The sequence below is a fragment of the Melanotaenia boesemani genome, chromosome 12, assembly GCF_017639745.1.
Source record: "Melanotaenia boesemani isolate fMelBoe1 chromosome 12, fMelBoe1.pri, whole genome shotgun sequence".
NCBI lineage: Eukaryota > Metazoa > Chordata > Actinopteri > Atheriniformes > Melanotaeniidae > Melanotaenia > Melanotaenia boesemani.
The window spans coordinates 10,698,831-10,726,510 of record NC_055693.1 but is presented as its reverse complement, the minus strand read 5'-3'; the positions used below and the strand labels follow the sequence as shown (position 1 = coordinate 10,726,510).

At 38.4% G+C, this 27,680-nt stretch overlaps 2 protein-coding genes across 6 annotated transcripts; both read right to left on the bottom strand.

The window, feature by feature from the left end:
- Window positions 1-105: 105 nt before the first annotated feature.
- On the bottom strand, window positions 106-20,674 carry si:ch211-269e2.1 (cohesin subunit SA-2). 5 transcript variants are annotated; one of them, XM_042001466.1, is made up of 32 exons: window positions 20,114-20,674; window positions 19,925-20,016; window positions 19,739-19,826; window positions 19,117-19,281; window positions 18,125-18,221; window positions 17,930-18,006; window positions 17,766-17,837; window positions 16,241-16,445; window positions 16,016-16,167; window positions 15,824-15,897; window positions 15,624-15,747; window positions 15,402-15,500; window positions 13,192-13,271; window positions 13,008-13,115; window positions 12,808-12,928; window positions 12,567-12,684; window positions 10,695-10,798; window positions 10,502-10,606; window positions 10,282-10,368; window positions 9,667-9,867; window positions 9,305-9,381; window positions 9,107-9,194; window positions 8,925-9,005; window positions 8,554-8,646; window positions 8,297-8,471; window positions 6,497-6,633; window positions 2,356-2,457; window positions 2,113-2,264; window positions 1,903-2,031; window positions 1,627-1,817; window positions 1,469-1,544; window positions 106-1,386 (listed from the first exon to the last, which is right to left on the bottom strand). In XM_042001466.1, the coding sequence occupies exons 2-32, from the start codon at window positions 19,972-19,974 to the stop codon at window positions 1,251-1,253; spliced, it is 3,564 nt and encodes a 1,187-aa protein (XP_041857400.1). In that variant the 5' UTR covers window positions 19,975-20,016; window positions 20,114-20,674; the 3' UTR covers window positions 106-1,250. The 5 variants fall into 5 exon arrangements, with proteins under 5 accessions (XP_041857400.1, XP_041857401.1, XP_041857398.1 ...); XM_042001467.1 differs by having other exon boundaries at window positions 19,925-20,214; window positions 20,389-20,674; XM_042001464.1 differs by having other exon boundaries at window positions 20,389-20,673.
- A 2,435-nt stretch (window positions 20,675-23,109) lies between these two features.
- Window positions 23,110-27,312, bottom strand: si:ch211-218d20.15. The gene is made up of 8 exons (XM_042000873.1): window positions 26,854-27,312; window positions 26,512-26,630; window positions 26,027-26,087; window positions 25,877-25,944; window positions 25,646-25,748; window positions 23,830-23,948; window positions 23,587-23,732; window positions 23,110-23,497 (listed from the first exon to the last, which is right to left on the bottom strand). The coding sequence occupies exons 1-8, from the start codon at window positions 26,912-26,914 to the stop codon at window positions 23,389-23,391; spliced, it is 786 nt and encodes a 261-aa protein (XP_041856807.1). The 5' UTR covers window positions 26,915-27,312; the 3' UTR covers window positions 23,110-23,388.
- Between the last annotated feature and the right edge of the window lie 368 nt (window positions 27,313-27,680).

Sequence of the window (27,680 nt, the reverse complement as noted above, 5' to 3'; positions counted from 1 at the left end):
ATATTTTTTTATTGAAATTCATTTGCATCAAACATATGTAGCGTTAAAGTTTCAACACAACTCTCAGTTCATTTTCATGTATTAAAGAAAATTTTAGAAACTGAGTATAATCCAAAATGGATAAAGATAACTTAATGTCCCCTGCAACATTCAAGTACAGTTTACAGTACAACTGTTCTTTAAAGATAATAGTTCCATACAAACAATACAAATGGTCCTTAATTTAAAGTCATTTATGAGTAATAAAAACCTGATGGAAGCAGATATTTTTCAAAGCTCATCAAAAAAAGCGATAATGATATGTAACTGACTGTTGACTTCACATCCTGTCTGTTTCATCCAGAGATTAACAGAATTTAAGAGGTAGTCCCCTTCTTACAAAACAAGAAAAATCAAGTCAGAAACGTAAAAGTTCTGTAATGTCAGCCTGAGAAAAATAAAAACAGACCCTGTAATCAGGAAGGGTGGATTTAGTCTTTTAGCTTCTTTTGAACGGACATTTAGCAGAAGCTTTTATCCAAAGTGATGCAAAAGTGAGGAACATTCCAGCTCTCATACAGTTAAAACCCTGGCTTATGCAATAAGTGCTAAATCTATTTAAATCTGGTCAAAATTTTGATAAATATTACTGATGCTCAGCAGATTAGTGCAGATGATGTCCTGGACTGTTTTAACCATCTGCTGCAGCTCGCTCTTCTGTAGTACTTTACAAAATCTTGCCACAGGAGTTTGGCCTTCTTAAATCTAGACATTTCTCCTGAAAAAAAAGTCAATCTCGAAAAGCAGATTACCACTATTTGCTTTTAAATTGGGCCTGATTATTTGAATAAAAACAGAGATCCTTAGTTTTAGCAAATATAGGACATAATATGCTAAAACTGGAATACGTTGTACATGTCAGGTCAGTGCTTTTAGCACCAACTATTGGTGAACCAGCGTATTTGTGGCAGAAGGAAGGATTTCATAGGTCTGACTTGTACTGTGTGTACACTGCAATTATATAACATAAACCTTCAGCTAATTGGTTTTGGTCTTGGAATGAGAGAAATAGACTATGAACACTCATCCTTTAGGACGGCTTCTGTCTAATAGCTTAAAATACTGCATGATCAAGAAATTTAGCAAAACACGGAAGCCTGGAGGTTAGCATATCATAATGGAGAAGACAACGGTTACATGGTGCAAAATAAAGAAAGATGTTCCGTGAGGTGTTCAAACAGGAGAACAGTTTCCCTCCAACCTCTTCATACTTAAAGCTCAACCTCCACCGTGCCATCATCTGGCTCGTTGGTGATACTGAGGACAGATCCTTCAGTGTTGAGGCTTTTCGCTGGAGGCTCCAGGGGGACAGAGAATGGATCTGCATCACCCATCTTCTCCTGATGACTGAGCAAGTGAGGGTACAATGATTAAAATGACTGGGATTAGCTAAATAGTCCAGAAAATGTATATGTGAAAAAGCCCTCACCTTGGACTGGTACCCAGTCTATGACCTTTACTAACTTTGGAGTCAACCGGACTAAATGGACACGGTGACTTGCTCACTGTAAGGAAAAATATTTTTTAAAGAAAAACATTTAACTGTGGTGGACACTGATTCTGTGATTGAGTCACATAATGCTGTACCTTCTGGTTTCTGTTTGGAGAAAGGAGAGCGATTGTGTAGATTGGGCCTCCTGTCTGAGCTAACGTATGATACAGCATCTTCTGCTTCAGCTGCAGCCAGTAAAGATGCACGATAATAGATAAGTGGCTGCCAGCACTCCTCCCTGAGGTCAATTATATATTCAGCAGTGTGCTTCTGCAGATAGGAGAGCCTGTACAGACAAAAACAGTTTTATAAAAGTAAGAGTAAATATATTTATTAGTTCCTTACATTGCCTGATGTTTTGCAGCACTTACACTGTCTTCTTGTCTGGTTTAAGCAGTTTGCTGGAGAACTCGCTGAGGATGGTCAGATAGGAGAGATACGGTGGTGTAGTTGTGCCTGGAGACTGATTAAATTCTTGGAACACAAACTCTATGCCATTCCTAAACATTAACACGAAAGCTTGAGTAAAGAATAGTTAAACACCAAAAAAAAAACACACGATATGAGGGCCCCTCACTGACCTGTGTATCATGACAACGCATTCACGAAACTTGACAACGTCCCCAAAAGTGAGAGCAAATCGCCTGGCCAGCTCTTTAATGCTGGTGAAAGTCTGGACTCCTGGGTGAGCCCTGCCACCGCTATCTTGCTCACGCTTAAGGCGCACAAACAGCTGGAGAGAGCAGAGAAAAATACCTCAGCAGCTCTGCTCAACAGTGACTGTGCATGGCTGAATCTTTCACATACGTACGGGTTAAATTTACCTGCTGCAAACAGAGCACCAGAGAACGAGCACTCTCGATTTTATCTATCTGCCGTGTCCTGCACATTGTCTCCTTGATGATGTCTCCAAAGTCACTGTAATACTGGGGGACAAAGGGACAAATTTATACAGGATGGTGCACCTACACATTTACACATCTGTTTTAATTATTACTGTTGACTTATTGACTTATTTGTGTGTGTGTGTAATGTTAATTTTTAATCTAGTTTAATTTCTCCTTTGTTTTGTGTTGTGACTAATGTGATGCAAAATATGAGGTAGAATTTGACCAGTTAGCACAGCAAAAAACAGCAAATGAAACTGTTAGCTTAGCTCTGTTTAGTCATAATAAAACCCATTGACACTCTAAAGATCAGCTTCTTTGTTTTGTTTTTTATTTTATTTGTTTATTTCAATATTCATAAAAAAAAAACTGAAGCATAAGTGTAAAAAATCAGCTGTTTAAGGGGCATTATGTGCTAAACTTGCTAATTTCCTGTTCAAGCTCTGCATCATGCTAACACTGAAAACCTCTCATTTCTATGTGATATACATAGTGGGGGGCAAAAAGTCTTTAGTCAGCCACCAATTATGCAAGTTCTCCCACAAGATAAGACCGACCTGTAATTTTAATAGGTATACCTCAACTATGAGAGAAAATGAGAAAAAAAAAATCCAGAAAAAATAAAATCCAGAAAAAAAAATCACATTGAGTTGCAATGAATTTGCAAATTATGGTGGAAAATAAGTATTTGGTTAATAACAAAAGTTCATTGCAATGTTTTGTTATATACCTTTGTTGGCAATGACAGAGGTCAAACATTTTCTGTAAGTCTTCACAAGGTTTTCACACACTGTTGCTGGTATTTTGGCCCATTCCCCCATGCAGATCTCCTCTAGAGCAGTGATGTTTTGGGGCTGTTGCTGGGCAACCCAGACTTTCAACTCCCTCCAAAGATTTTCCATGGCGTTGAGATGTGGAGGCTGGCTAGGCCACTCCAGGACCTTGAAATGGCTCTTACGAAGCCACCTTTTTGTTGCCCGGGCAGCACTGTCATGCTGAAAGACCCAGCCACGTTTCATCTTCAATGCCCTTGCTGATGGAAGGTTTTTATTCAAAATCTCACGATACAAAGCCTCATTCATTTTTTCTTTTACAAGGATCAGTCGTTCTGTTCCCTTTGCAGAAAAACAACCCCAAAGCATGATGTTTCCACCCCCATGTTTCAAAGTAGGTAGGTGTTTTTGGATGCAGCTCAGACACTTCAAACACGACAGGTTGAATTTTTACTGAAAAGTTCTATATTGGTTTCATCTGACCATATGACATTCTCCCAATCATCCAAATGCTCTCTAGCAAACTTCAGACGGGCCTGGACATGTTGGTTTAAGTAAGGGGACACGTCCAGCACTGCAGGATCTGAGTCCCTGGCGGCGTAGTGTGTTACTGATGGTAGCCGTTACTTTGGTCCCAGCTCTCTGCAGGTCATTTAACTAGGTCCCCTCGTGTGAGATCTTGCGTGGAGCCCCAGATTGAGGGAGCTTATCAGTGGTCTTGTATGTCTTCCATTTTCTAATAATTGCTCCCCTGGTTGATTTCTTCACACCAAGCTGCTTACCTAGATTCAGTCTTCCCAGCCTGGCGCAGGTCTACGATTTTGTTTCTGGTGTCCTTTGACGGCAATGTGATTTTCTGGATTTTTTTTTTCTTATTTTGTCTCTCATAGTTGAGGTATACCTATAATAAAATTTCAGGTCTCTCTCATCTTTTTAAGTGGGAGAACTTGCACAAATAATGGCTGACTAAATTCTTTTTTGTCCCACTGTTTATACTGTGTCCTCATTGCTAGCCTCCTAATATCTAACACAAAGTTTTTACCCCATGTTTACTTTGACTTATTTATATCTGGGGAAAACAAATACAAATTTAAAAAAAAGCCATGGACTATCTGATCAGGTTTTTTTTTGTTTGTTTGTTTGTTTGTTTTTGTTTTTTACAAAGGGCCAGCTAGCCATTTTCTATAGCTTGAAATCTTTATGGAAAGTAAAATCAAGCTAAGTAGCTGCTGGCTATGGTGATTTTCTTTTCTTTTTCTTTATTTACTTATTTTTAGATAATTAAATATTCAGTACTGAAAGGCATACAGTGGTCAATTAGCTTAGCACAAAACATGAAACAGAATGTGAAGTTGACATCATGCACCTGTATATTTAGATGCAAACCATATTCTTGCTTGTAAAATAAATACCAATAAAGCATTTAAAAAAAAAAAACATATTCTTGCTTGCACTGATTTGGATGAGAAAAAATAGAACTGACTTAAGGAAATTGTTTCTCAACTTAAACAGTAGAAACAGCCTTTACAATCATATAGCATTCAATATTTAATCCTGATAAGTACAAGACATATTAAACATATCTACACATTGAAAGAAAACATTTTAATAACAAAACTTAATTTTGATAAAATAAAAAATTAATAAAGCTCCCATAAAGTTGGATTTTGCAGGGGTTCAGGTTTCAGCACATTACAAGCTTTTTAATTTTTAAATCAGTGTTGCAGTTAAACACATTGACATTTTAACAGTTTCCTGTTAAAAGTTCTTCCCTTTTCTCTCTGCTCTTTATTTTCCATGTATAAATGTATGACAGCACTGGCATCATTAACTTGTATTCCCCTCTTCTCTCTCAGCAGGTCTCTCTGGCTAAAAGTTGTGGTGCCTGTCAATCCCTCTTTCCTGTCATTTCCACCTCCAGCCGGTCGAGGCAGATGGCTGCCCTCCCTGAGCCGGGTTCTGCTGGAGGCTTTTCCTTTTTGTTTAAAAGGAAGGGTTTTTTTGTTTGTTTTTTTTCTCCACTGTCGCCCACCACCCCATGCATGCTCAGGCTAGGGGACTGAATCAAAGTCAAGACTCGATGCATTCAATTGGTTTTCTTAGGTAGGCCATAATTTTTTTATGAATTGGTGAACACTCATCGGATCATAATAAATTGGCTTGAACTGATTTTGTCTGTAAAGTGCCCTGAGATGACTTTCCAGAAAGCAGAATTGAATGGAAAGTATCTTCTTTCTCATCTTTGTTTCTACAACAAAAAAAGAAGTCTAACCAGGCAACTATGGTTAGAAACAGATGCCGCTGCCTGGTTAGGCTTTCAGAAACCAAGAAAGCAAGGAAGCTAACAACATGGTATCTAAACAAGCCAAAACATGACATCAACTTCACATCCTTTATTGTTTATAGTCTTTTAGGATAAATTAAAATAATCCAAGTTGCTGCTGAATATATATTTATATTTTTTTATCAAATGTTTGTACCAAAATCTTCTGCTTCCTTTCAGAAACATGTATATGAATTAATGATACATTTTTATATGATATAGAAAATTTCACAACTAAAATAAACAGTCAACATTATGGCTGAACATTTCTGACTCAGATGTACCGTAAAAACAGATTCTGAATAGGCAAAGTTTTATATAAACTAAATAAAACAATGACATCACATTAGAGTGGGATTAGTCGTGGCAACTGATAAAATAATTGCACCATTAGACAAAATACTCTGAAGAGTCTGTGTGATTTTAGCCAAGTTTGAACAGGCAGCTGCGAAGTGCTGCGAAGTGGATTTAGAGAAAGTGTCTGGTCACATATTCATATACAAATAAGGCAAAAAAGTCAGGCTGCATGTCAGTCATTTTAGAGCATGAGGGGTTTATTATCATTGTCATTTACTTTTTTTTATGTGACTGAATGTCAAATAAAATTGGTGTAAAAATTTAAAAATAATAAAAAACATTCTAAGTAAAAAAAACTCATTTTTTTAAAGGCTTTGCATCATTTATATCTAAAAATACAGATATTTATATTTATAATGCCAGTATTTTGAATATTTGATTTAAGTTTTGTTTGCCAAAGTCAATTAAAGTAGTAAAAACTTTGAAGAAAAAATATATTTGGTATTTTTTCCCCTTTTTTAATGTTTGAATTTCTTTTATTTTTTTTTTATCTGAATTTTGTTAGAATAACTCAATCCTTTCGAAACTTGAAAACAGTTTTAAAATTCTCCATGAATCACCAGGAGAGTGAATAAGTGTGATTCTCTTGGAAGTCAGATTCCTTCTTTAGGGAGTTAACCTTTACCTTCATGTAGTACATGAAGACCTCAGCTGCCGTGCTCATCTCCAGCACTCCGTGTACGATCAGCTTACAGAAGGCTGCGAGCATATTTCTTCTTCTGTGAAGGTCCTCCAGCCTGTCCACCTCAGAGTTTTCACTGACTGAGGGAGCAGGACGCAGTTGAAGCATGCCATTGGATGTGAAGGGGTCAACAGGAAAGGGAGCGTGATTAATCATAAGAAATCAAAGCAGAGACCAGAGGGAGTGTTTTCGTTAGCTTCGGGACAATGGCTTTAGCAGGTGGAAATCAAAGATAACATCAGAATGGAGTTATGGTTGTGACACCATGTGGCTTCAATCTTTCACAGGGCTAATAAAAAAGGCTCGGAGGTGAGCCAGAGTTAATGGAATTTTCTCACGGAAAGAAATTGCCCTGATTTTATGATTTAACTCAGTACTCTTGCCCTCTGAGTGATCTCTGATCCAATAGCTAATAGAAAACACTGTCTATATAACAAAATGGTTACCAGGCAAAACCAATAAAACAATATATTTTTATTACATTTTCAAAAACCCAAATCCTGTTTTGTATTTGGTTGAACATTTAAGAGATTCCCACCAGGACAGTTTTTAACTTCCCTGAACTTCCACATATTTGGACGCAATAAGTCTGCGAAAGTAGGAGCTATTGAAAAGATTATAAAATGTTTTGGTTATAGTGAATAAATTTATAAGTTCACCTGCAGGACTTTAGAAATAAAACACCCCTGATGCATTTCCCACATGTCAGTCTTGTTTTCCTCATTATAAAACAGACAGGGACATACTGCTGTCATCAGTTTACAAGCTGCATCACTTTGCATAACAAAGACTAACATGCTTCCATACAAATTAGTCAACCTTGTTTCAGTCTGAAGAAATTAACAAGGTTTCCTTTGTAATTGAGGGTCAATTGTCAGGTCAGGTTGGAAATCAGAACACATTTACAGTCTGCAGGCACCTCTGTAGCGACTTATGATTCCAACTGCGTGGCCGTGCATTTAATATCTGCATGTTTTTACCACAGCAAACTGCTGCAGGAAATCGTTGCCTCATTCAGCGAACCGGCAGAGTGACAGTGCCACCTACTGTGCAACAGCAGAGATTTATTTGCAGGAATGGAAAGTATTTTGGTTTTGGTCATTTTAATGTGGATGCCATGCTACTTTACTTCTCTGCACTTCTAAAGGAAATATTCCAATTTTACTTCTCCAATTAAGCTCTTACAAACAAAACTAAAAATAAAACAGTAGGTTCTTTGTACTCTGGGCTTTTGTCACCCCCCTCCCTCCTTTTCAAGTTGCAGATGTTAGAGTTACTACGCAGATTCCACAAAATTATTTTTCCTTCTCAGATGGTTTCAGTTAATATTTAAACTCCAAAGAGTTCAAGGTCTGCTTTGCCAAAAATGTATAGATTATAGAAAAGATTAATGTATATTTTACAACCTAACTTATTATTTACAGTATTTACAAACCAAATATGTAATCTATATTATAACAAACAAAGGAAAAAAATAACAGCTGATTTCTCACCCTATGAGGAAAATCCAGAATCTATGATATTGGAAAAATGAGTTCAGCTACTGGACACAGTGGATGGTTTCTACTTCGCCTAACAGTGTTGTTACACTGGAAGTCATTTCTGTGTAAACTGCACACAGGTTTATCTTTGGATTAGCTTTTAAACTCCTTGTGAATGTTCATACATACACACCTTCAGCAAATATCTATGAAACCTGCAATCAGTTAAAAAGATACAAATGAAAACAAGCTGCTGTCTTACCCTTGCTCTGGCTGTCACAATCCAGGCCAGCAAAGACGTGCGAGCATACAAAGGCCAACAGTGCCCTCTGCAGTTTGGGACTGGGTGTGTACAGCAGTGGACCAAAGCAGGTGGGATCCCACATGTGCAGCTGGTACGAATGAGCTGTCAGGACGTCACACACGCCCAGAAAAGCCTGATGTAGGAGAATGAGAGGAGGTCAGAGAGGCTAGAAGGCAGAAAACGGCAGAATGCTCAACTGCTGCTTCCTGTTGTACCTGAATCCTCACGCTGTGGTTGCAGTGGGAAAGGCAGTGATGACTCCTCTCACAGAAGAGACGCAGCTGGAGCCTCTGGGCCACAGCCTTCTCCTAAAAAAATAACAAAATGTGTTACATTTCATCCATAAATATCAACAGTCTCATCTCTCACAGAAACTTTACTCTTGTTTACTTCTATTACCTTCAGCTAGGCTTAATCTTTCTTACCCTAATGTGCTAAAACAATTATTTCACCAATCAAATTCTAGATCCCAAATGGCAGACTAAGATAATCAATAAACATTTGAATAAAATTTAAATTTTGAATAAAATTTTGAAAAATCTGAACAAATTCAACTTATTTGGAAATAAAGCAGATGTTAACTCACTCTGCTGGTTAGAGTTTCACTGCTCGTGTTGAGAGACCAGAGCATGATGAAGGACAAGCACTGCAGCACCTCCTCCAGCACCTGTGGACCAAAACGGAGGATTAGACTAAAGATGGAAGACATGAGGAATGATAAGATGAAAAAGTGGCCACATCTGGTCATTCAGCGAGTAGTGATGGTACCTCGGGCGGCGCTCCTCCCTGGCTGCTCTCCACTGACAGCAGAGGAGACAGCAGATCAAACACACTCCACTGACTGAGGTCATGACAGCTGACAAAAAAAGAGGAAAACATATGCAGCACTTAGAATGTACAAAAAGAAAAATCAGACTCATGATACTGTGGTTGCACCGAGCATCGCGTAGGCATGCCAGATCTTACTTGTGAAAAGCTCTGAGTTTCTTCAGCATTGCTACGATTTCTTTGAGCTTCTCCTCATCAGCAGAGAAACTGCCGCCCTGCAAATGAGAAGGAGAAATAAATGATCTTGTTAGTATTTAATATGTAGCATGCCCATATATCAATGGTATTCAGTGTTTTGTTTGAATGGTTTTAGGCCCAAAGAAGTAAACCGATTCAATGTTTTACAAGAAAAAAGAAAAAAAACTGACAAAATAATTAAATAAAAAAAAATAGCAGGTGACAACAAACAACAGACATTATAAGACACTAAATCATAGGATAAAAGCACCTTTACAACCATGTAGATTGATTTGGCCGTACAGCGTAACAGTGCCTCTCACCCTGAGCGAGTCCTCCAGCAGTTCTGTCAGCTGGCCCACCCATCGCTGGACCAGAGAGTCTCTGGCGGCTCTGGCTGCAGAGCTCCAGGCTGCCCCTTCTGCACACAGACTGAGGTATGTTCGGGCCGCTGCTTCCAGGACTGCAGGGCCCGAGTGGAGGTCCAAAACAGCAGCCATCTCCGCCATCAGGCTGGAAACTACCTGCAAAAAGGAGGTCACCTTTTATATGTTATAATAATTAAGTTCTACAGGTAGAGAGTCTGGGATGCTTTTTTTGGTGGTGTTCAACGAATTAATTTAACTGAAGTCAATTATTTGCCATAATGAGCAATACCTAGGAAATATTTAAATATTTTATCTATCTTGAGTCATTTCATCATCACTATTCTGAAATATTTTTATGTGTACCAGAGACCTACAATCAACCATTGAATTTAAGGTATTGCATTACAAAATGTGACTTTTTTTATTGTGTAAATATTTATGGCCTCAATATTTTACTGTACCATCGTGCTATTAGACCTAAACATGTTTCAGATCAAAGTAAAAAAAAAACATTTTCAGTATAATTTCTCATGATATAATTTGTGTAAAGTAAAAGGAAGCAGTGCAGACCTGCGTGTTTTCAGCTTCTGGACACTCAGGCAGAAAGTACTGAGGAATCCTGATCAGGGCGGCAACGATGTCCCCGCTAGATGAAAACTATAGAAATATAATGCATATATAATATATATAATGCAAATATAAAGCATAAGTATGGTCATAACATAGAGGCTAGAGTTTAACAGTGCAGCACAAACATCTGAACACAGAAACAACTCGAGCTGATGAATACCTTAGAGAGTAACTTGGGAAGCATCGTAAGAAGATGCTCAGTGAGCTTAAGACAGTCATCTGTCTGAGTTTTCTTTTCTCTTGCATTCATCACCTGTAACACACACTTTATTCAGCAGGTTAGCATTTAAAGACTGCTGTCTCATCAGATTAAAAGTTAGTTATTGTTTGTCAGAACTTTCTAAGACACTGACCTTCTTTGCTCCGCTCCTCCCGGCCAGCACCGGTCCCTCTGAGGCCTGACGTGCAGACGCAACCAGGATCTCCACAAGCACTGCTTGTTCAGCGGGTGTAAAACCTAGAAACACACACAAACAGTCTTTTAATATTAACTCAATCCAAGTGCTATACCTTTATGATTTAAATACTGTATAATCTATTCATGTCGTAGTGGACAGTCATCATAAGTATAACATTCAAAACTATCTTTTACAGTCATGTAATAATGCAGCTCCCTACTCAGCACAGAACTGGCCTTTTTTACCAGCTGGTCCAGACCCCTACAGTCTTTGTTGTGACGCTCCCCCAGGAAGAGGAAGGAAGAAAAGCCGACTCTGTTTCTTCCTGTATGCTGTATCTGTGTTGGAAGACCACTCCAGTTTCTGGTTTAGAACCACCCCCAATTAGAAAAACCACCCCTAACTTGACAAATACCATGTCAAGTTAACATGAGAGCTGAATCAAGTCAAACACCTTATTCCATGCTCCTCACCTCATTATACTATATCTATTATCATCTAGTTACCAGTTTCAAGTCATGTCTACCAGTTTGCTTTCTGCTCTCTGATTTTTCTCCTCCAGGTCTGTCTATTTTTCTGTTTGGATTTCTTTTGGAATGTATTTGATTTCCAGCCCTACAGCATTTCCTGTTTATTAGTTCATTCATATCATGGCTTCTGTTCGGTCCATCAGTTATTCACCTCCGGACAAATGCAGTAATTTGCAAATAATTTAAACTCTTCATTTCATCAAAAATACCCCAAAGAATATTATAAAATGTTTCAAATACGTAAAGAAATAAGTTTTTCAGTGCTTAATTAGATGTCTTAAGTCACTACCATCTGAAAAATGGCAACTAAGATGCTGTGACTGGGAACCACTAGGTCTGGTATGTATCACTGAGCTAAGTATCATCCAGCATCATCATTTTTATCTCCTCTCAATTTTAACTACAAATCATGCAGCTTTCAACGTGCCTCTAGAGTAGAAGATCAAAACTTTTTTCCTTGTTGCTTTGTTTGTCTCTGTTGACAAATAACTCATCACAATGTGCATAGTTCACATGAATTGAAAAATAAATGACCTAATGATGCTCTACTACCACTTTGTTTAATGTTTTATATCCTTACTGGGTAATCCAACTTCCAGTTGGTGTTCTTTAGTTTGTTTTTTTGTTTGTTTGTTTGTTTTTTCCCCAGTTATTCCAAAATCCTTAAAATTTGTTGAATTGAAAATGCATATATCAGAGAACAAAACTGCCAATCAAGGATTTTTCTAGTCATTTGGTGGGTTGGTGTGAGCTTAATAATAACAATAATAATGGATTGGATTTGATATAGCACTTTTCAAGGCACCCAAAGCGCTTTACATAGTGTATCCATTATTCATCCACTCCTCACTCATACCTGGTGATGGTAAGCTACGTGTGTAGCCACAGCTGCCCTGGGGCAGGCTGACGGAAACGTGGCTGCCAGTTCGCGCCTACGGTCTCGCCGACCACCACCGAACATTCATCCACATTCATTCACCAGTGATGCCAACACTGGATTAGACCAGAATGGATCACCCCCCACCATAGGAGCAGGACCAGACTAACAATCTGAGGTATTTTGACTAGCACATCTCATTTAGACATGTTTCACTTTAAATTCACCATGAGTGGTGTTTTTGACAGATGTGGCTTGTGAGTTAACATCATTTTTATTCTTTCTGTATTAAAAAAAACTATCAATTTCAGTTTTCATATGTTGTTTTTTTTACTATGATTAATTAGGTATAAGGCTTTGATTAATTGAAAATCTCTGCTATCTGTTTTATCTACATCTTCCACAGAGATATTTTCTGACCTTGTCTGTTTGGGGAGGGGTCCTGCAGCAGTGCAGATGTGACTGTGGGCCAATCCTTCAGCAGAGCTCCACCACAGTCCCACAGACTGTCCACCAGGTACACGACGTGCTTGTGCAACTGAAAGCGTACACAAACAGACTCTAGTTTGACTATTACAATAGAACACATTGATAATGCAGAATGCAACCAGAATGCAGTTTTTAACTCAATTTAGAGCCTTAAATTTAATTTTTTTTTCACCTCAGACTCCTGATAGAACTGCAGCAGAGCTTTCAGCCTGGCAAATGTTTGTTGTCTGTGTGCTTCCTCTTCATTCGTTTCATCCTGAGAATCAGATGCAGGGACTACGGCATGGAGAAGCCTGGCAGAGACAAAAAGTAGCCACTGTAAAAAAAAAAATAGTTAAGTGAGTGTTTGTTAAGTGAAAAGGGTTTTTGTACCTTGAGAAGAGCAGCTCTCCTGCAGTGGCCGCAAGAGGGCGCTGGGAGGAGTAAACTAGCTGGAGAAGCTGCTTATAATCCTCTGGAGTGAGCACATCATCAGATGATCTGAGGAATGAGGACCAGTTTGATGCAGGATGCAACGGCAGGATGAAAAAATGTCAGATATAAAAAACAAACTCACTTGGAAACAAGTACCAGTAGTTTCATGGTTTGCACCGCCACCTCACTGTCCTTATCCAGCGTCATGGAGATCATCCGCTCCTGGCACACAGATATTGGATTAGCACTAATAAAAACAAAGACTTTGCTCTGCGGCTGTACTATGCAACTCAAACTTTAAGGATCATTTATAGTTTTAATCTGTCTTAATGCTCCTATCAACATCATTTCCAGTATCAAATAAATTTACCACTGACTAATTTAAACAACTACTAAACCTATTTGTTATTATTAGGCCAGATACTAGAAAACAGATGATGTACAGCTCATCAAATATACAAATTCAATTCCAATAAAGTTGTGCTGCTGAGTAGAATGAAAATAAACCTAAATGCAGTGACTTGCAAATCTTGTGAACCAATATTTTATTGGAAAAAAAACATATCAAATGTTAAAAGTAAGTAATTTTTAATATTTCAGTAAAAATATCAGCTCATCTTGATGATGCTTTGATGGCAGCAACATGTCTTACAGAAGTTGTTACCGGGGCAACAAAAGGCTGGAAAAGTAAGTGAAAAGCTGGAGGAAGCTGTTGGAGTTAATTGGGTGACCTGGCAACACGTCAGTAACATGACTCTGTATGAAAATAGCACCTTAAAGTCTCTCAGAAGGAAAATTTTAAGCAGAATTTTAAAATTTGAATCTAAAAATTGTGGTGCGTATTCATGTAATAATGTTATAAAGAAATAATGTTCCTCACTATAAAACTGTGAAAACGTTCCATTCTCTATATTATATCATATATTAGAAATATTCCAGAAATCTGGAGAAATCTCTGTACTTCAGAGTCCAGGCTGAAAATCAGCCCTGGTTACCTGAGATTTTTAGGTTTTCAGGCAGCACTCCATTACAAACAGACAGGACTCTGTTAAGGAAATCACTTCATGGATTCGGCAACACCACCAGAAATGAATGACTATAATCAAAGTTTCCTGAGCCCAGTTAAAGCTCCATCACGCAGACAAGAAGCCATATGTGAATATCACCCAGAAATGCAGCCGTTTTCACTGGACCAAAGCTTATATAAAACAGACTGAGGCAAAGTGAAAAACTCCTCCGTGGGCAAACAAATTAAAATTGTAAGTTCTCTTTGGAAATTGTTGATGCCACTTCCTCTGGACTATAGAGGAGGCGGACCATCTGACTTGTTATCAGAGTTTAGTTCAAAAACCTGCATCTTTGATGGTATGAGGGTGCATACCTGCCTATGGAACTGACTGAGCCTTTCCTGTAGCAGGTCCCGGACTCTAGAATAGTTTGCCTCTAAATTTTAGAAACTTTAAAAACTGGATCATTTTCAGACTCTACTGAAGGCCCACTTTCATTGACTGGTTTTAGCACAAAGTGACTGAAATATGTATTTGTTTTAATTTTTTTTTATTGTTTTTAGTCTTGTTTTTAATTATTTCTTATTGTATTGTTTTAATTGTTTCTTGTATGACTGTCATGTATTTTATTTACTTAGTTGTAACTTTAGATTTTAAGGCACTTTGGGCAGCATGTGTTGTGGGAAATGTGCTATATAAATAAATTTGACCTTGACTTTGATAACTTGCATATCTAGAAAGGCAACATCAGAGCTGGAAACTCCAAACAGGTTATAGAACAGCTTATACTCCCATTCAGATGATGTCTTGATCAGGGAAGGACTTGCATATTTCAGCAAGATAATAATAAACTGCAAACTTAATTTAGAACTAAAGGATGGCATTGTGGTAGAAGAGTTTGAGTGCTGCACGGGCCTGCCTGCAGCCCAGACCTTTCACCAAAAGAAAACATTTGGTGCATCATGATTTCCAAAATATAACAAAGAAGAACCTAGACTGTTAAGCAGCTTCAATCCTGTACCAGACAAGATCTTCTCCCAAAGATCCAGCAAATCGTTTCCACAGTATCCAGATATTTGCAGACTGTTACTAAAAGAATAAAAGATGCTACAGTGGTGAACACCATCCTGTCCAAACCCTGACACATCAAGATAAGCTTATATTTAAAAAAAATAGTAAATGTATTTCAGCATTTGAGCAGTTTTTTCGATGTTCTACTGAGACTAAAATATCGGTTTATGAGATCTGCAAATCATCTCATTCTGTTTTTGGACTGGGGTTGTAAAAAAAAAAACACCCAAAATGCAAATTTGATTTCACAGGAACTGTTATGAGGCTCGATTACCTTGAAGCGAGTGGTGAACAGATCAAGTTTAGGCAGCAGTAGGGGATCTGCATACAGGCCCTGCAGACCTAACACACACTTGAGACGCACATCTGGTATCTGTAAAGATGATATACATGAATATTTACCTTGTTTTCCTTTATGTTTGAGCATCTTTAGTTCTGATCTCCAGTTGAAATACAACAAAGAGCAGTCAAATAACCTTTTACTACTGTTACTCACCTTGTCGTTCATCATCCAGCCCATATATTTGAGGTAACTATCATTAAGAAACACAGAACTGTAGAGCTTCATCCACAAACCCAACTCCTCCATACAGATAGAGCGAATTTCTGGGAGAACATCACTGCAAAAATCATGTGCATAATTAATCCAGCGATACTCTAATACAGACTAAAACTGGAATACTAGAAATACTGTACCGATATCGCTTCAGAAAAACTGCTTTAAAAATGACATCCAACATGCTTTCAATCTCTGCCCGCCTCTCCTGCGACTTGAGTAACAACAAGAAAGGCAGTCGTCAGAGTTTAAATCATTAATACAAAGAAAACACAAATTCCTCCAAACTGCATTATATACAGGTACCATGTACCAGGTGACGTGGAACTTACCTCTGTGATCTTCTTCTGTATCCTCTCCAGATGTTGTGTGCTTTTTTGTCTCGCCGTCTTTGCCCTTTGCACATCATACAGTTTCTGACTGTTTTCAATCCCAACGCTCAGACTGAGAGCCACACCCACCAGAGAGCTCAGCAGCTTCACCGCTTATAAGAAAAGAGTGCAGATTAGTTTATTCAACATATCAACAGATGCATGTTCTTGTTGCTCATCTCTTACCTGCAAGCGTGCAGGTGTGTCTGAATGCTCGGACGTACGAGTCTGACAGCTCGGTAAGCAGCGAGATGAGGGTGTTCATCAGGTAGCTGTCGAAGATGACGCTGTCCTGACCCTGAGCCACCAGCACCGAGACGAAGTCACAGAACTCAGAGTGAAACCAGCGGCCATACGCTCCGGACTGCACGAGAGGATACTCCGCACTATCCTGCAGTGGAGAGGGTGGAAGTGGGAGAGTGACATTTAAGAGCAGAAGTGACCTGCTGATGTTAGAAACGGTGTAATCTGATTACGTCTTTGATCCTAATATTAAATCAAGTGTAATGTGTCTTGATGACATGTAGCTTTTATGTACACAAAGCACTAAAAATGAAAGTGAACACTTTCCAGGAGGATGATTTCAAGTTGGGATCTTTAACCTTCAAAGCGCCACACTGCCACCCGCAGCTTAAATAACTTTATAAACCCCCACTACTCAACAGATTTTTGATCTTTGCACCCCCAAATGAAGGTTAATTTGAACAAGATGTTACTGGAAGGTGTTTGATTAATTCTGGTTAGAACTAGCTTTTGTGAGATATGTGTGTGCACCAATCCCTAGTTTCATGGATGTTCATTTAGTCAACAATATAAGTGCTGGTGTGACCTTCCTGATGGTTACACCCTAACTGTGGGAGTTGTGAAAAGAATGAGGAGAAACAAGAGGTGCCTGCACCTGTTTGAAGAAGACAGCAGCAACACCTGATGTAGCTGTCATGAATCCAATGTTGTAAAAGTTTCTAACAGATTTCTTAGAAGTGTTTGCTCATTCTTCTACAAGAAATAAAGGGATATTAAGTTGCAGCTCTCGGAATCATAGTTGCATTTTCAATATAATTCAAACAATAGGTCTGTAATATTTAAGTACAACTTTGTAAATACGTTTTTTTAACCTTATGATCTGTTGTCTGATTCCAGAGAACAAACATTTTAATTTTTCATTGACAGTTTGTTTTTGTCTAAATGGATTTTCTGAGAGTATGGCTCACATTATTACAGAACTTTATTATAATACTTGTTTTGTTTACTACAAACTTTAGTATCAAGTCTAATTATCCTTAAGTCTTGTGGACTGAAGAAGTTAAAATTTAACTTTCTAGATGCAATTGGTGTTTTAGAGAAAAAAAAGTGCATAATTTCATAAAAAGCACACCCCTACCTACACCTGTTAAGCATGGCGGTAGATTAGTTATGGTTTGGGCTTGTGTTGCAGCCAGTGGCAAAGATGAACATTTGCTGGCAAATAAAATAATATGTTTTATACTGCATTTTAAGTCGTCACTAAAAAAATACACTAATTTCTTTCACAGTGCAAGTCTGTATCTTTGCTGTACACATGGTAGTTGTGAAACTTCCGCAATGAATTGTCTTATTCATTTTGGTTTTAATGCATCATCGATAAAAGGAATGGCAGAACAAAAAGACCTTCCATATGACTGACACACAAAATGATCATATAATAGAGAAAGACACATAAGAATGTACTGACTGTATCCAGAGGCCATGTGACTGTGAGGATCCATGGAAAAGCCAGAAACTTCTTATACTGCAGACCAGCAGCCTGAAACACATAATCATACAAACTGTTAAAATGTGCTAAAACACGCCACATATATAACACAGGAGGAGCAAGAATAACACAGATACTTATACCTCATCCAGCTCCTCAACCATCTTACTCGTGATTTCACTGTCTTCTTTGCTCTGACACATTTCTGCTGTGACCACACCTTAATAAAAAAATAAAACGTGATACACAAGAAGCCACTTCTGTGTATTCTGCATGTGTATGTGTGTGTGTGTGCTGGCAGGTGTTTGCACATGAGCATGTATGTGTTGTCTGCTTGCCTTTGCACCCGGAGCACTGGATGAAGAAGCTGATGAGGTCGAGGAGAGAAGAGTCTCTGTCAGTGACATAGGCCTCGATCCAGTCATCTATTACCACCTGCTCAGGCATCACAACAGAGGCAGCTCAATCATACTGCACCAACCCTGAGCCCTCAAAAGTTCACATACAACAATATCTGTCCTCCAAAAGAAGGATGACAAGTTAAAAATCCTAAAAGACAGGATCTATCCGCTTTTAGCAAGTATAACAAAGACATTAAACCCTTCCCTAATCTCATTATATTTCACTGCATATAACACCACCATGGCTCAAAAGTAAGCTCTGGTAAGCAGTAGTAGATCAGTAGCTACAGTACTTCATGATGCACTGGAGCATCAGTATATGGAGAATATAGACACATAATTTACTGCAGTTCTGCTTACAAGGCAATCCTTCATTATAAACTTATAACTTAAGTACAGGATCACAGTCTTAATAGCTCATGGTGAAACAGGATAGGATGAACTTGTGAGGAGGTTAAACAGTCTGCTGATGCTAGTGTATCCCTACTTACAGGATCACAACTCTGCAGCCTTTATAAAACAACCTATTGTAATCTAACTACATCCTTAATATCAAAGATGAACGCTCTGCATCTTTCCAAACAATAAGTCAAGGTAAAATTCAAATACAGAAGTTGACATTAAAATGAAGCCATCTTAACATGGCTCTAACAAAAGGATGAACCCATATCAGAAACACATAAAAATCCACTTTGCATAAACAAAAGGGAATTGATAAGTTTGTCAACTTCCAGCAATACAGCCTTGTTGAATGGCAATGCTCAGTAGCCCTTCTAGCTGAGAAACTTGAAGAAAGCCACAGATGCCCAAAACATCTCCAAGTTTTCTAATTTTCAGATTACTAAGGTTGAAACAAAAACCATCAAAAACATCCCATTTTTAGACCTTGCATGAAACCAGAATTCCACTACTGGGATAAGCCAGCTCACCTGCATGGCATTCTTGCCCATGGTGATCACCTCAAACAAAGTGACGGCCTCCACCTGCTTCTGTTTACCATGTCGGCCCCCTGCTCTGGTCGCACTGCTGCAGCTGGCTTTGGCTCTTTTGCGTGTGACATTCTCCAAGAATTTGTGCGCCCTTTTCCTGCGTCTCTGCAATTTTAGATCATGAGGTGATTCATGGTGTCTAATTTTTTGTAGAAAAATTTCCTAGATTTAAAATTATTATAAATGTGAGCATTTCTAGAACTGTAACTTCACCAATAAACCACTTGTTTTGTTTGAGACATCATATTAAAATTAAAAAGTTTTTGCCATCAAATTGTCTTGTTATCAAATTTCCTGTTTAACTAACAAACACATATGCACTCTACAGAAAAAACAGAGAACAGTAGTATTCACATCTAAGCCAACAACTGAATTTAATGGTTTTACTTACACCTGTGTTTTTTTGAACGTTTATTTAAATATTATCTCTAAAAGAATGGTCTATTTGTATGAAAATATAATCCCAAAACATGCTTTAATCAATGAAAGTCTTCCAATGCTAGTCCTCTGCTACGCTTTTTGCAGAAAACCACCTGTATGAGCATCAGTAGATAAAACCTACCACATTTTTCTGTCTGTTTTCATTCCCTGAATCATCCTCTGAGTGATTGACAGCCCCAGAGGAAGTTGCCTCCACGTGAGAGTTTGTACTAGAAAGTCAAAAACATCACATTTGATTATATTAACATGGAACAAAATTAAATATGTTACACACACTAAATGAATGGCATGGCACATCTTTTCTTACTTCTGCTCTGTGGACCTGGATGCAGCTGAAGCTGAGGGCTCTGGTATCATGTCCTTCTCAGATCTTCAGGATTCAAGTGTGTGTTTCTGCATCTGCAAACATGCTATGATCAGTGTGTGCAGTAAAATTAAATATGCACACTTAATCAGAAGCTAATGATCATAGCTTTGAAAATTAATCTTTGCAAACCTCCACTGGGAAGAGCTGGGATTTGGGTTGCTCAAAGACACCTCGGCACGGTGGGTGCTTGGCGTCACAAGGGTTGAACTTTATACTTTACTATCCTGACACTAGCAAGAGATCTTTTTATTTTTATTTTATTTATAAAAGCCAAAATATAAACAATAATTTTTTGGAGTAACGTTAGTGCTTTACATAACAGGATAAAAAGAGAGCACAAATTAACACTGACAAGCAGACAAAACAAAATCCAACTAGGTCCCTCCAAAACTTTTCTAACTTACCTTTTTCACATAGATTCATCTTTTTTGCAATGTTCACTGATATGTAGGTTCTCAGTTTTAAAGCTGTCAGACAAAAATAATTCAAACGCTTCCTCAGATATCCTCCTTCTTTGCCCCGGTTCTCACAGTCAAGTTTTTGGACAGCCTAACCCATTTTGATTGGCTACTGATCTGAAATAGAGACATGTGATTGGCCATTCTTAAACGTCACTCCAAATAAGATCCCGCCTCTTGTGACGGTGACAGCAGGCATGTTTCGTCCGCTTTGGTTTTCCGCTGCCACAGCGATTTAAACATCTGTACGAAGAAAGTCATCAGTCGCAGGTGATTTGAGCTAGTTGGATCGCAAGTTAATCGTCAGTAATGATACAAAAAGAAAAAATAACATATTCATAATACTATGATACGGTTCCTATTCATGCTTTAGACTACGATATCCTGAATTGCAGGGTCCTAATGCGCCTCCTGTGTATTTAATTAACCACCCCGTAGTTATCCAGAAGGGAACTGTCATGGTATTTCTTTTTTCAAAATATTGCAGCAACTGAACAGCAGGAGGAGCCATTTACCCATTAAAAGACCGATATGACTTATATGGACAACTAAATGCGGGAAAATTCTCCATCCACTTTGTTTGGTACACCTGTTCAACTGCTTCTTAACACAAAAAGCTTCTCAGTCAGTCACATGGCAGCAACTCAGTATATTTATGGTTCAAAGTGAGAAGCAGAATGGGTAAAAAGAAGGACTTCGTTGTTGTTGAGTAGTTTTAGAAACAATCAATATATATTTTCAATATATTTTCAATATTTATTTATTTTTTTATTTTTTATTTTTTCATTCATTCTCTGTACCGCTTGGTCCATTAAGGGTCGCGGGTAAGCTGGCGCCTATCCCAGCATTAACAGGTGAGAGGCAGGGTACACCCTGGACAGGTTACCAGTCCACCGCAGAGCCAACACATAGGGGACAAACAGTCATTCACACTCGCACTCATTTAATTTAATTTAGAATTTATAGTAATCAATTAACCTAACATGCATGTCTTTGGACGGCGGGAGGAAGCCACCCCCCTCAAGGTTCGAACCTCCCCCCAGCTGTGGCCTTTCTGTGTGGAGTTTGCATGTTTTCCCCGTTTATGCGGGGGTTCTCCCTGGGTACTATGGCTTCCTATCACCATCCAAAGACATGCATTTTCATGCAAATTCGCGTAAATGCTTGTTTGTCTCTCTGTGTTGGCCCTGCGATGGACAGCTGTACCCTGCCTCTCACCTGATAAATGCTGGGATAAGCTCCAGCTTCCCCGCAACCCTTAATGGACGAAGCAATATAGATAATGGATGGATGGATGGCTTTCGTTTCTGATAGTTTGAGTCCTGCGTATTTATGGTTCAACCTGTAGTTTACACAGCATTCACAAAATAGACCGAGATAGATTAAAAATCTTTATTGTCATTGTATAAAACATATAGGACAATTTAAATGCATTTAGTATCTGTTCAATCTTACAAGTCAAGATAAGAAAAAATTAATGAGAGAATATATTAATACATAATATCAATGAAATCATTAATCATAATAAACAGTCTGGCCACATATAGAGTTTAAAAAAAAATGAAAATATAATATACAGGTTGCTGAAGAAAAGACTGTAGTGTGCATTTTAACAGCAAATGGCAGGAGACAAAAACTTTTTTTTTATCATTTGTGCAGGATAAATATTTAGTAAGCGTACCCTCCCTGTTATTTCAGCTGATAACCTTTATACTGTAAATGTGCATGCAGTTAAATAACTACAAATTTTCACAGTCATGGTCAGAGACTGTTGGCCCTATGATTGATCTTTTTCATTTACACAAGATTCCAAGCCAATTCGTGTAATTTAGTGCTGACACAGCATTAGAGCACAGGTGCAACTAATAATAAAGTTATTGATTGCTACAAACATCAATACAATTACAGTTCATGTATTACAGATGCTGACTGAAACACTGTGACGTCACTTTCAATAAGATGCATCTCTCACAGTGGACCTTTTGTTGGGAAACAACAAGCATTGGGTTACTGTTTCAGTGTAACAGTAAGTATGTATGATAAGAAGACCACAAAAGGTCCTGTTCTAAAGATTCTGGTTCTTGTTTTGGCCCACCAGCTGGTTCCAGTTGAGTAATCTGTTGCTAGAGGCAACCACTAAAAGCTTCACAATAATTACAATTACACAGTACAGCTGTCCTTTTTCCTCATATGTGCTCCATCAAACACTGAAAGACTTCTTTTATTACACAGGATGCTGAGTTTGAAATGTAGGGACTGTTTCTTAATTGTGTTTATTATAAGTTGTTTTTTACTATGTTTTTGTGTGGGCCTGATGTTTTGCTAACATCATATGCAACAATTACTGTAATTATTTGGCTGAATATATGAGATTATATTCATTTTAAATCAATGTTGTATTTACGCAGTTTTATCTTTATATATCTATTTTCTTTGTGATCATTTTGTGTCTTGGTAATATTACGAACTTTGTTAAATGCAAGCAGCCCTGAGGCAGAAGGGCATATTTGGAAGTCTATTGATCTGCATCTATGTATCAAAACACAAAGTGAGGGTGGCAGTCCTGTCGTTATCAGTTGCATGTTTTGGATACGATTGCATCTACTTCCTGTAGCCAACATGTCTGAAGTGAGGCTGACACAACACTGGGACACCAAACACGACAACCAATGGGATTCCATTTATTTTTCCACTTTAGGTTAAAAAAAAAAGAAATGAATAGCTGTAATCTCAGCACTGCAATAAGGGATTCAGTCCCAAAACATCTGAATCATCAAAGGGTCTAACATGAGTCACATTCAGAAAAAGAAAGAAAAAAGATCCATATGAACTGCAACTAAAACAGGTGATTTTATCCCATCATTATTTCCGTTGAATAATATTGTTTAGCACCTTTTAACGTCATATCATCAGTTCATAGAAAAGTAGGTGACTTTGTTGGGTGAGTCAGGGCAGGAACTGGGACATGAATGCGATGGCTGGATGAAGGTCCTCCATCAGCTCCTCTGGTAGTGACAAAACCACCGACATTAGGCTTTGAGTTATTTCTAATATCCTACATAGGAAACAGAACATGCATGGAAATCAGATTGTTGCTGCATTAATCGTCCTCTTCTCGCCTGTAACATTTCATCTGCAGCTCACCAGTTAATGTAATGAGCAGCCAGCTGAGGTTCGTGTCTGCAGCCTTCTTCTGCCACCAGAGACTGCTTCATCTGTTTGAAGTTGGCCTCGATGTTCTTCTTTATTTCTGAAAAGACCTGAATTCCCCTGAAAGAGCTGATGACTTGCTGCAAAATATAAATATTAAAAAGCAAATCGCAAAGTTTAGAAGAAGACAAAAAACACTAAGAAGACAAATGAAAAGAGGAAATTTGGTCCTCTTACATATATAACCGAGAGCTGGTGAGCGATGTACTTATGACTACCAAGGTGTCTGATATCCTCTTCCAACTGCTGACTCAGCACCAGCAGCTGGTTCAGTTTGGCGATGTGGAAGAAATATTCTGCAATGGGGGCATCAGCTTACATTAGCAAAGGCAACATTGGGCAACAGCTAAACACTGAATTATTTATTAAAATGGTTCAATATTGCATATCTGTAAGTTAAAAAGCATTAACTTTTGCCCCAATGTGTGGCCTGCAGGAGCAGTTACTAAGATGCTACAGCTAAATATTACAAACTGTTGCAGCTTCACCTCTGAATGTTGGTGCGATTCCTCATATGAACTTTTCGCTTTGGGACTTCCAACAAAATTATCCATTAGATTAAGATAAAGACATAAACTTTGACATTTTTTCCGGTAAAACAGTTTTCATGCTTCTGGGTGTTGTCTTGTTACATGACGGATGTCCTGCCATATTTCTTAACCTTTCCCTGGGGAGGTTCAGAGAAGACTCATTTGTTTGAATGCAATGGTTTCTTGCTCACAAGCATAACGCAAAATTCTTCAGATTTGTCCACTTTGCCCGTAAATACACTGCAGTGTTGCTTGAGGAGAGCGGTGACTTTCTCCTTGGAGCTCTGCCATGCATGTAATTGTTTTATAGTGTTCTCCGGATGGTGGATTCATTAAGATTAATAAACAAAAGAAAGTGAAGCACACTCTGGCTCCATTTGAACTGAGTTGAATGAGAAAAACTCTTCGTTGCTTGAGCTCTGGGTTTCTTTGTGACCTTGCAGACTATTTCCACACTTGGTGGTGGAGTATTCACTCCAGAGGAGGTTAGCTGTCCGACTCAGGATTGGGTCCAAACCTTGTATTAATATTTTACATCCTAATGAGCTTTTTTTTTAAATAACAGGTGTGATATTTAATAATTTAATTAAATAAAATTAATTGGGTTTATAAGACCACTTTTTTACAGACAAAAACTGTGAAAAGGTCTTAAGCCACCCATCATTTCTTCAGACATGGTTGTAATCTTTTAAAGTGATCTTGAGCAATAGCTCTACAGTTTTTTCCAATTTTCCATTTCTTGTACTTCACCATTTTTTAGACAACTGTGTTCGTTTGTTAAGACATTTAACATAAACACAGCTGCACCTCACTGAAGGAATAAACCACTGTTGTATTTCATTTCTTCAGTGAATGGAACAATAGACAACTAAGTAAAGAAACCATTCCAGTTTGTTTTATTTTACAATATGCCTGTCACAAAAGCTTGTTTGTTTCCACTTTTTAAGATTTTTGTAGGTGCATCTGTAGATCTATCTATTGTTCATTGAAGCATCTTTAAAACTGGTCTCCATGGAAATCTGGCTGTCAAAGAGCCATTTATAAGATGGAGAAACATAGAGAAAAGGCAGAAGTTTGCCTTTATTCAGGAATAAAAGGTGCTCAAAACAATTATTGACTTTGAAACTTATTACAAATGTATTGTATTTCAATTAATTTGTCACTTGAAGCTGCATCAATTTCCTCATGTTCATGCAATCCAAAAAAAAAAAAAAAAAAAAAAAAGACTGATAGCTCAGTACTGTAGTTTGTGTAGCACATGAGTACATAGTTACTGTGTCCACTACTGGATATAACAAGGATACTTATAAAAATACTTAATCTTTTACAACCACCCACTTCATTTTCATATTTGTTCATATTTATGTTGTAGTGAGAGATGGAGAACATAAAAAAGATCCTTTGATGTTTTGAAAAATCTTTCTCACAAAGATCAAGAGTACATTACAGTTAGTTTTTCTCACCGTCCATCTGTGGCCTCTCCAGCATATCAACAGGACTGCCTTGAATGAGGAACACTTCTACACGAGGAAACATGGCTGACAGACCCACCATGTCCAGGTAGTCCTGGAGAAACAAATGCCAGATGATTTCTAATAGCATATAACACTCTGCTTCAGTCAGAGTTAAATAAAGGTGAAGTGTGAAGCCATGTCACTCATTACATATTTGGACAATACAGTTAGGTGTGATACCTCCAGCTGTGGCATAGGCTTTGGTAGATGTTCAAGGCACTGCAGCATCTGGTTGAGAATCTCTGATCCTTTACAAGCACAGAAAAATAAATAAATAAATAACCATACATAAGCCATCCAGGACTACCTCAGCTGGGTTGTCTCTCATACCTTGAGCCTGAAAGGTGTCAGACTCCTCTGGGCTGCAACCTTGTCCCAGCTGCTCCTGGAACTGTAACACAGTGACACTTCATAACATGATCTAAAAATATGTTGAACAGTATTAAAATCAGGTACAAAACTAGTTTGTATGTCTTGTAATATTTAGGATATTATCCTGTTATTGCAGAAACAGACTGTTTTAAAAGGGAAAAGGCTTCAGTAGCTGCTACAGACTAGCTAAGCGGGAATTTTACAAACACAAAGGAAGACAGATCCCAGCATTAAATTCTGCCATTACAACTCTGGCCTAATGCAATTATTGTTTCTAACTTTTCAAGCCAATCAGTCAGATTGCTTCCTCCTCTCCATCTCTACTGCTTCCTGATACCAGAGGAGCCTCATCAGAAGTATTTGCCACCTCCTTTCTTTGCTAATGTGTGTTTTGTCAGCTGTTGGTGGGATAATACATTTGTTGGTCAGATCTCCCTACCTACCTGCTGCGTCTGCGCCCTGATGAGGAGGTCCAGTTGCCCACAGAGACACAGCATCTCCAGGCCCACCTGCTCTGGACTCAGCCGGACTGGCATCAGAGGTCTCCTTACCTGTAGCTCCACTGACCACAGCAATCACATGAGTAGATATTTTTCGTATCATCTTTTACCAGCACACAAACAAACAGGAGCACAGACTAACAGAGCGTGCACCTGTCAGCTAAACAGGGTTCAGAGATGGATGCTTCATCGGGACTGGAGGGGAGTAGTCTGACACAGCTTGAGAGACTGAAATGATTGAAACAATCAAAACAAACAGAAATCAAACCTAAAGCTGAGACGTACCTTTAAAGCGTTCATGATAAATGCACGGCTGACAGAGGGGTTCCGATGTGCTTCCTGCCATATCTGTCTGAACCGGCTGTGATTAACACATTTCTTCTTATTTCGTCCTGCTGTTAAAAGCCATATGAAGCACAAGAAAGCGCATGCAACGTGCTAGATGAAGCTAGAGGAAAACATACTCTGTTTATTTGACTGCATTTGTTTGGAAGTATCTATCGCAGGGTGGTGCGTTCGTGTATCAAACGCTCGGGTAGGTAAATAAAAATCGCTTGCTCATCCAGAAATTTATTGTTCCATCTCATCTAACGAAGATCTCATGCAGGGGCGCGCTGATACATCCTTAAGCCCCGGAGGGTCCGTGCGGTTGCCCAAAGCTGCAAATGATAATAATAATACAACATCCACGCCCTTTACAACAGACGTGCGGACACAGTCTGTGATTGTGAACGCCCCTCGACGCCCCACGCAGACTGAGGAGCTTTTCTGAATGATGTCATGTTTTAGGGCTCACAGTATCACGTGGGGAGGATGAAATCTGAAAGCAGAGGTGTTTTCTGCATGTTTGACCAACAATTCCCCCATGCATACATTTAGACTCCAGTAGAGAAAGCATTAACGCTCACTTTCTGAACTTAAGACCAATTGTACAGCAGTTTAAAATCTGGGTTAAAAACGTTTCTATTTGCCACCTTTTATCAAAGCGGCTGCAAATTCCACACACTGCAACTTTTATTTCTTGCATTTTATCTTATTTTACTTTAGCGATTTGTTTTAAGGTATTTTATTTCTTTTTAAAGATTGTTTTAATGATTTTTCTACACCCCACC

Bases quoted from the DNA above. Each gene is read 5' to 3' on its own strand.
- si:ch211-269e2.1 (XM_042001466.1), bottom strand. From the start codon at position 19,974: ATGATACCAGAGCCCTCAGCTTCAGCTGCATCCAGGTCCACAGAGCAG. The intron at 18,007-18,124 runs GCAAGCAGACAA...TTTTTTATTAAG, and splicing joins CCAGTGCTCCGGGTGCAAAG to GTGTGGTCACAGCAGAAATG. The intron at 1,818-1,902 runs GTAAGTGCTGCA...TTGTCTGTACAG, and splicing joins AAACCAGACAAGAAGACAGT to GCTCTCCTATCTGCAGAAGC.
- si:ch211-218d20.15 (XM_042000873.1), bottom strand. From the start codon at position 26,914: ATGGCAGGAAGCACATCGGAACCCCTCTGTCAGCCGTGCATTTATCAT. The intron at 26,088-26,511 runs GTAGGTAGGGAG...ACTGTGTTACAG, and splicing joins TCAGGGCGCAGACGCAGCAG to TTCCAGGAGCAGCTGGGACA. The intron at 23,949-25,645 runs GTGAGAAAAACT...CCCCCATTGCAG, and splicing joins GGAGAGGCCACAGATGGACG to AATATTTCTTCCACATCGCC.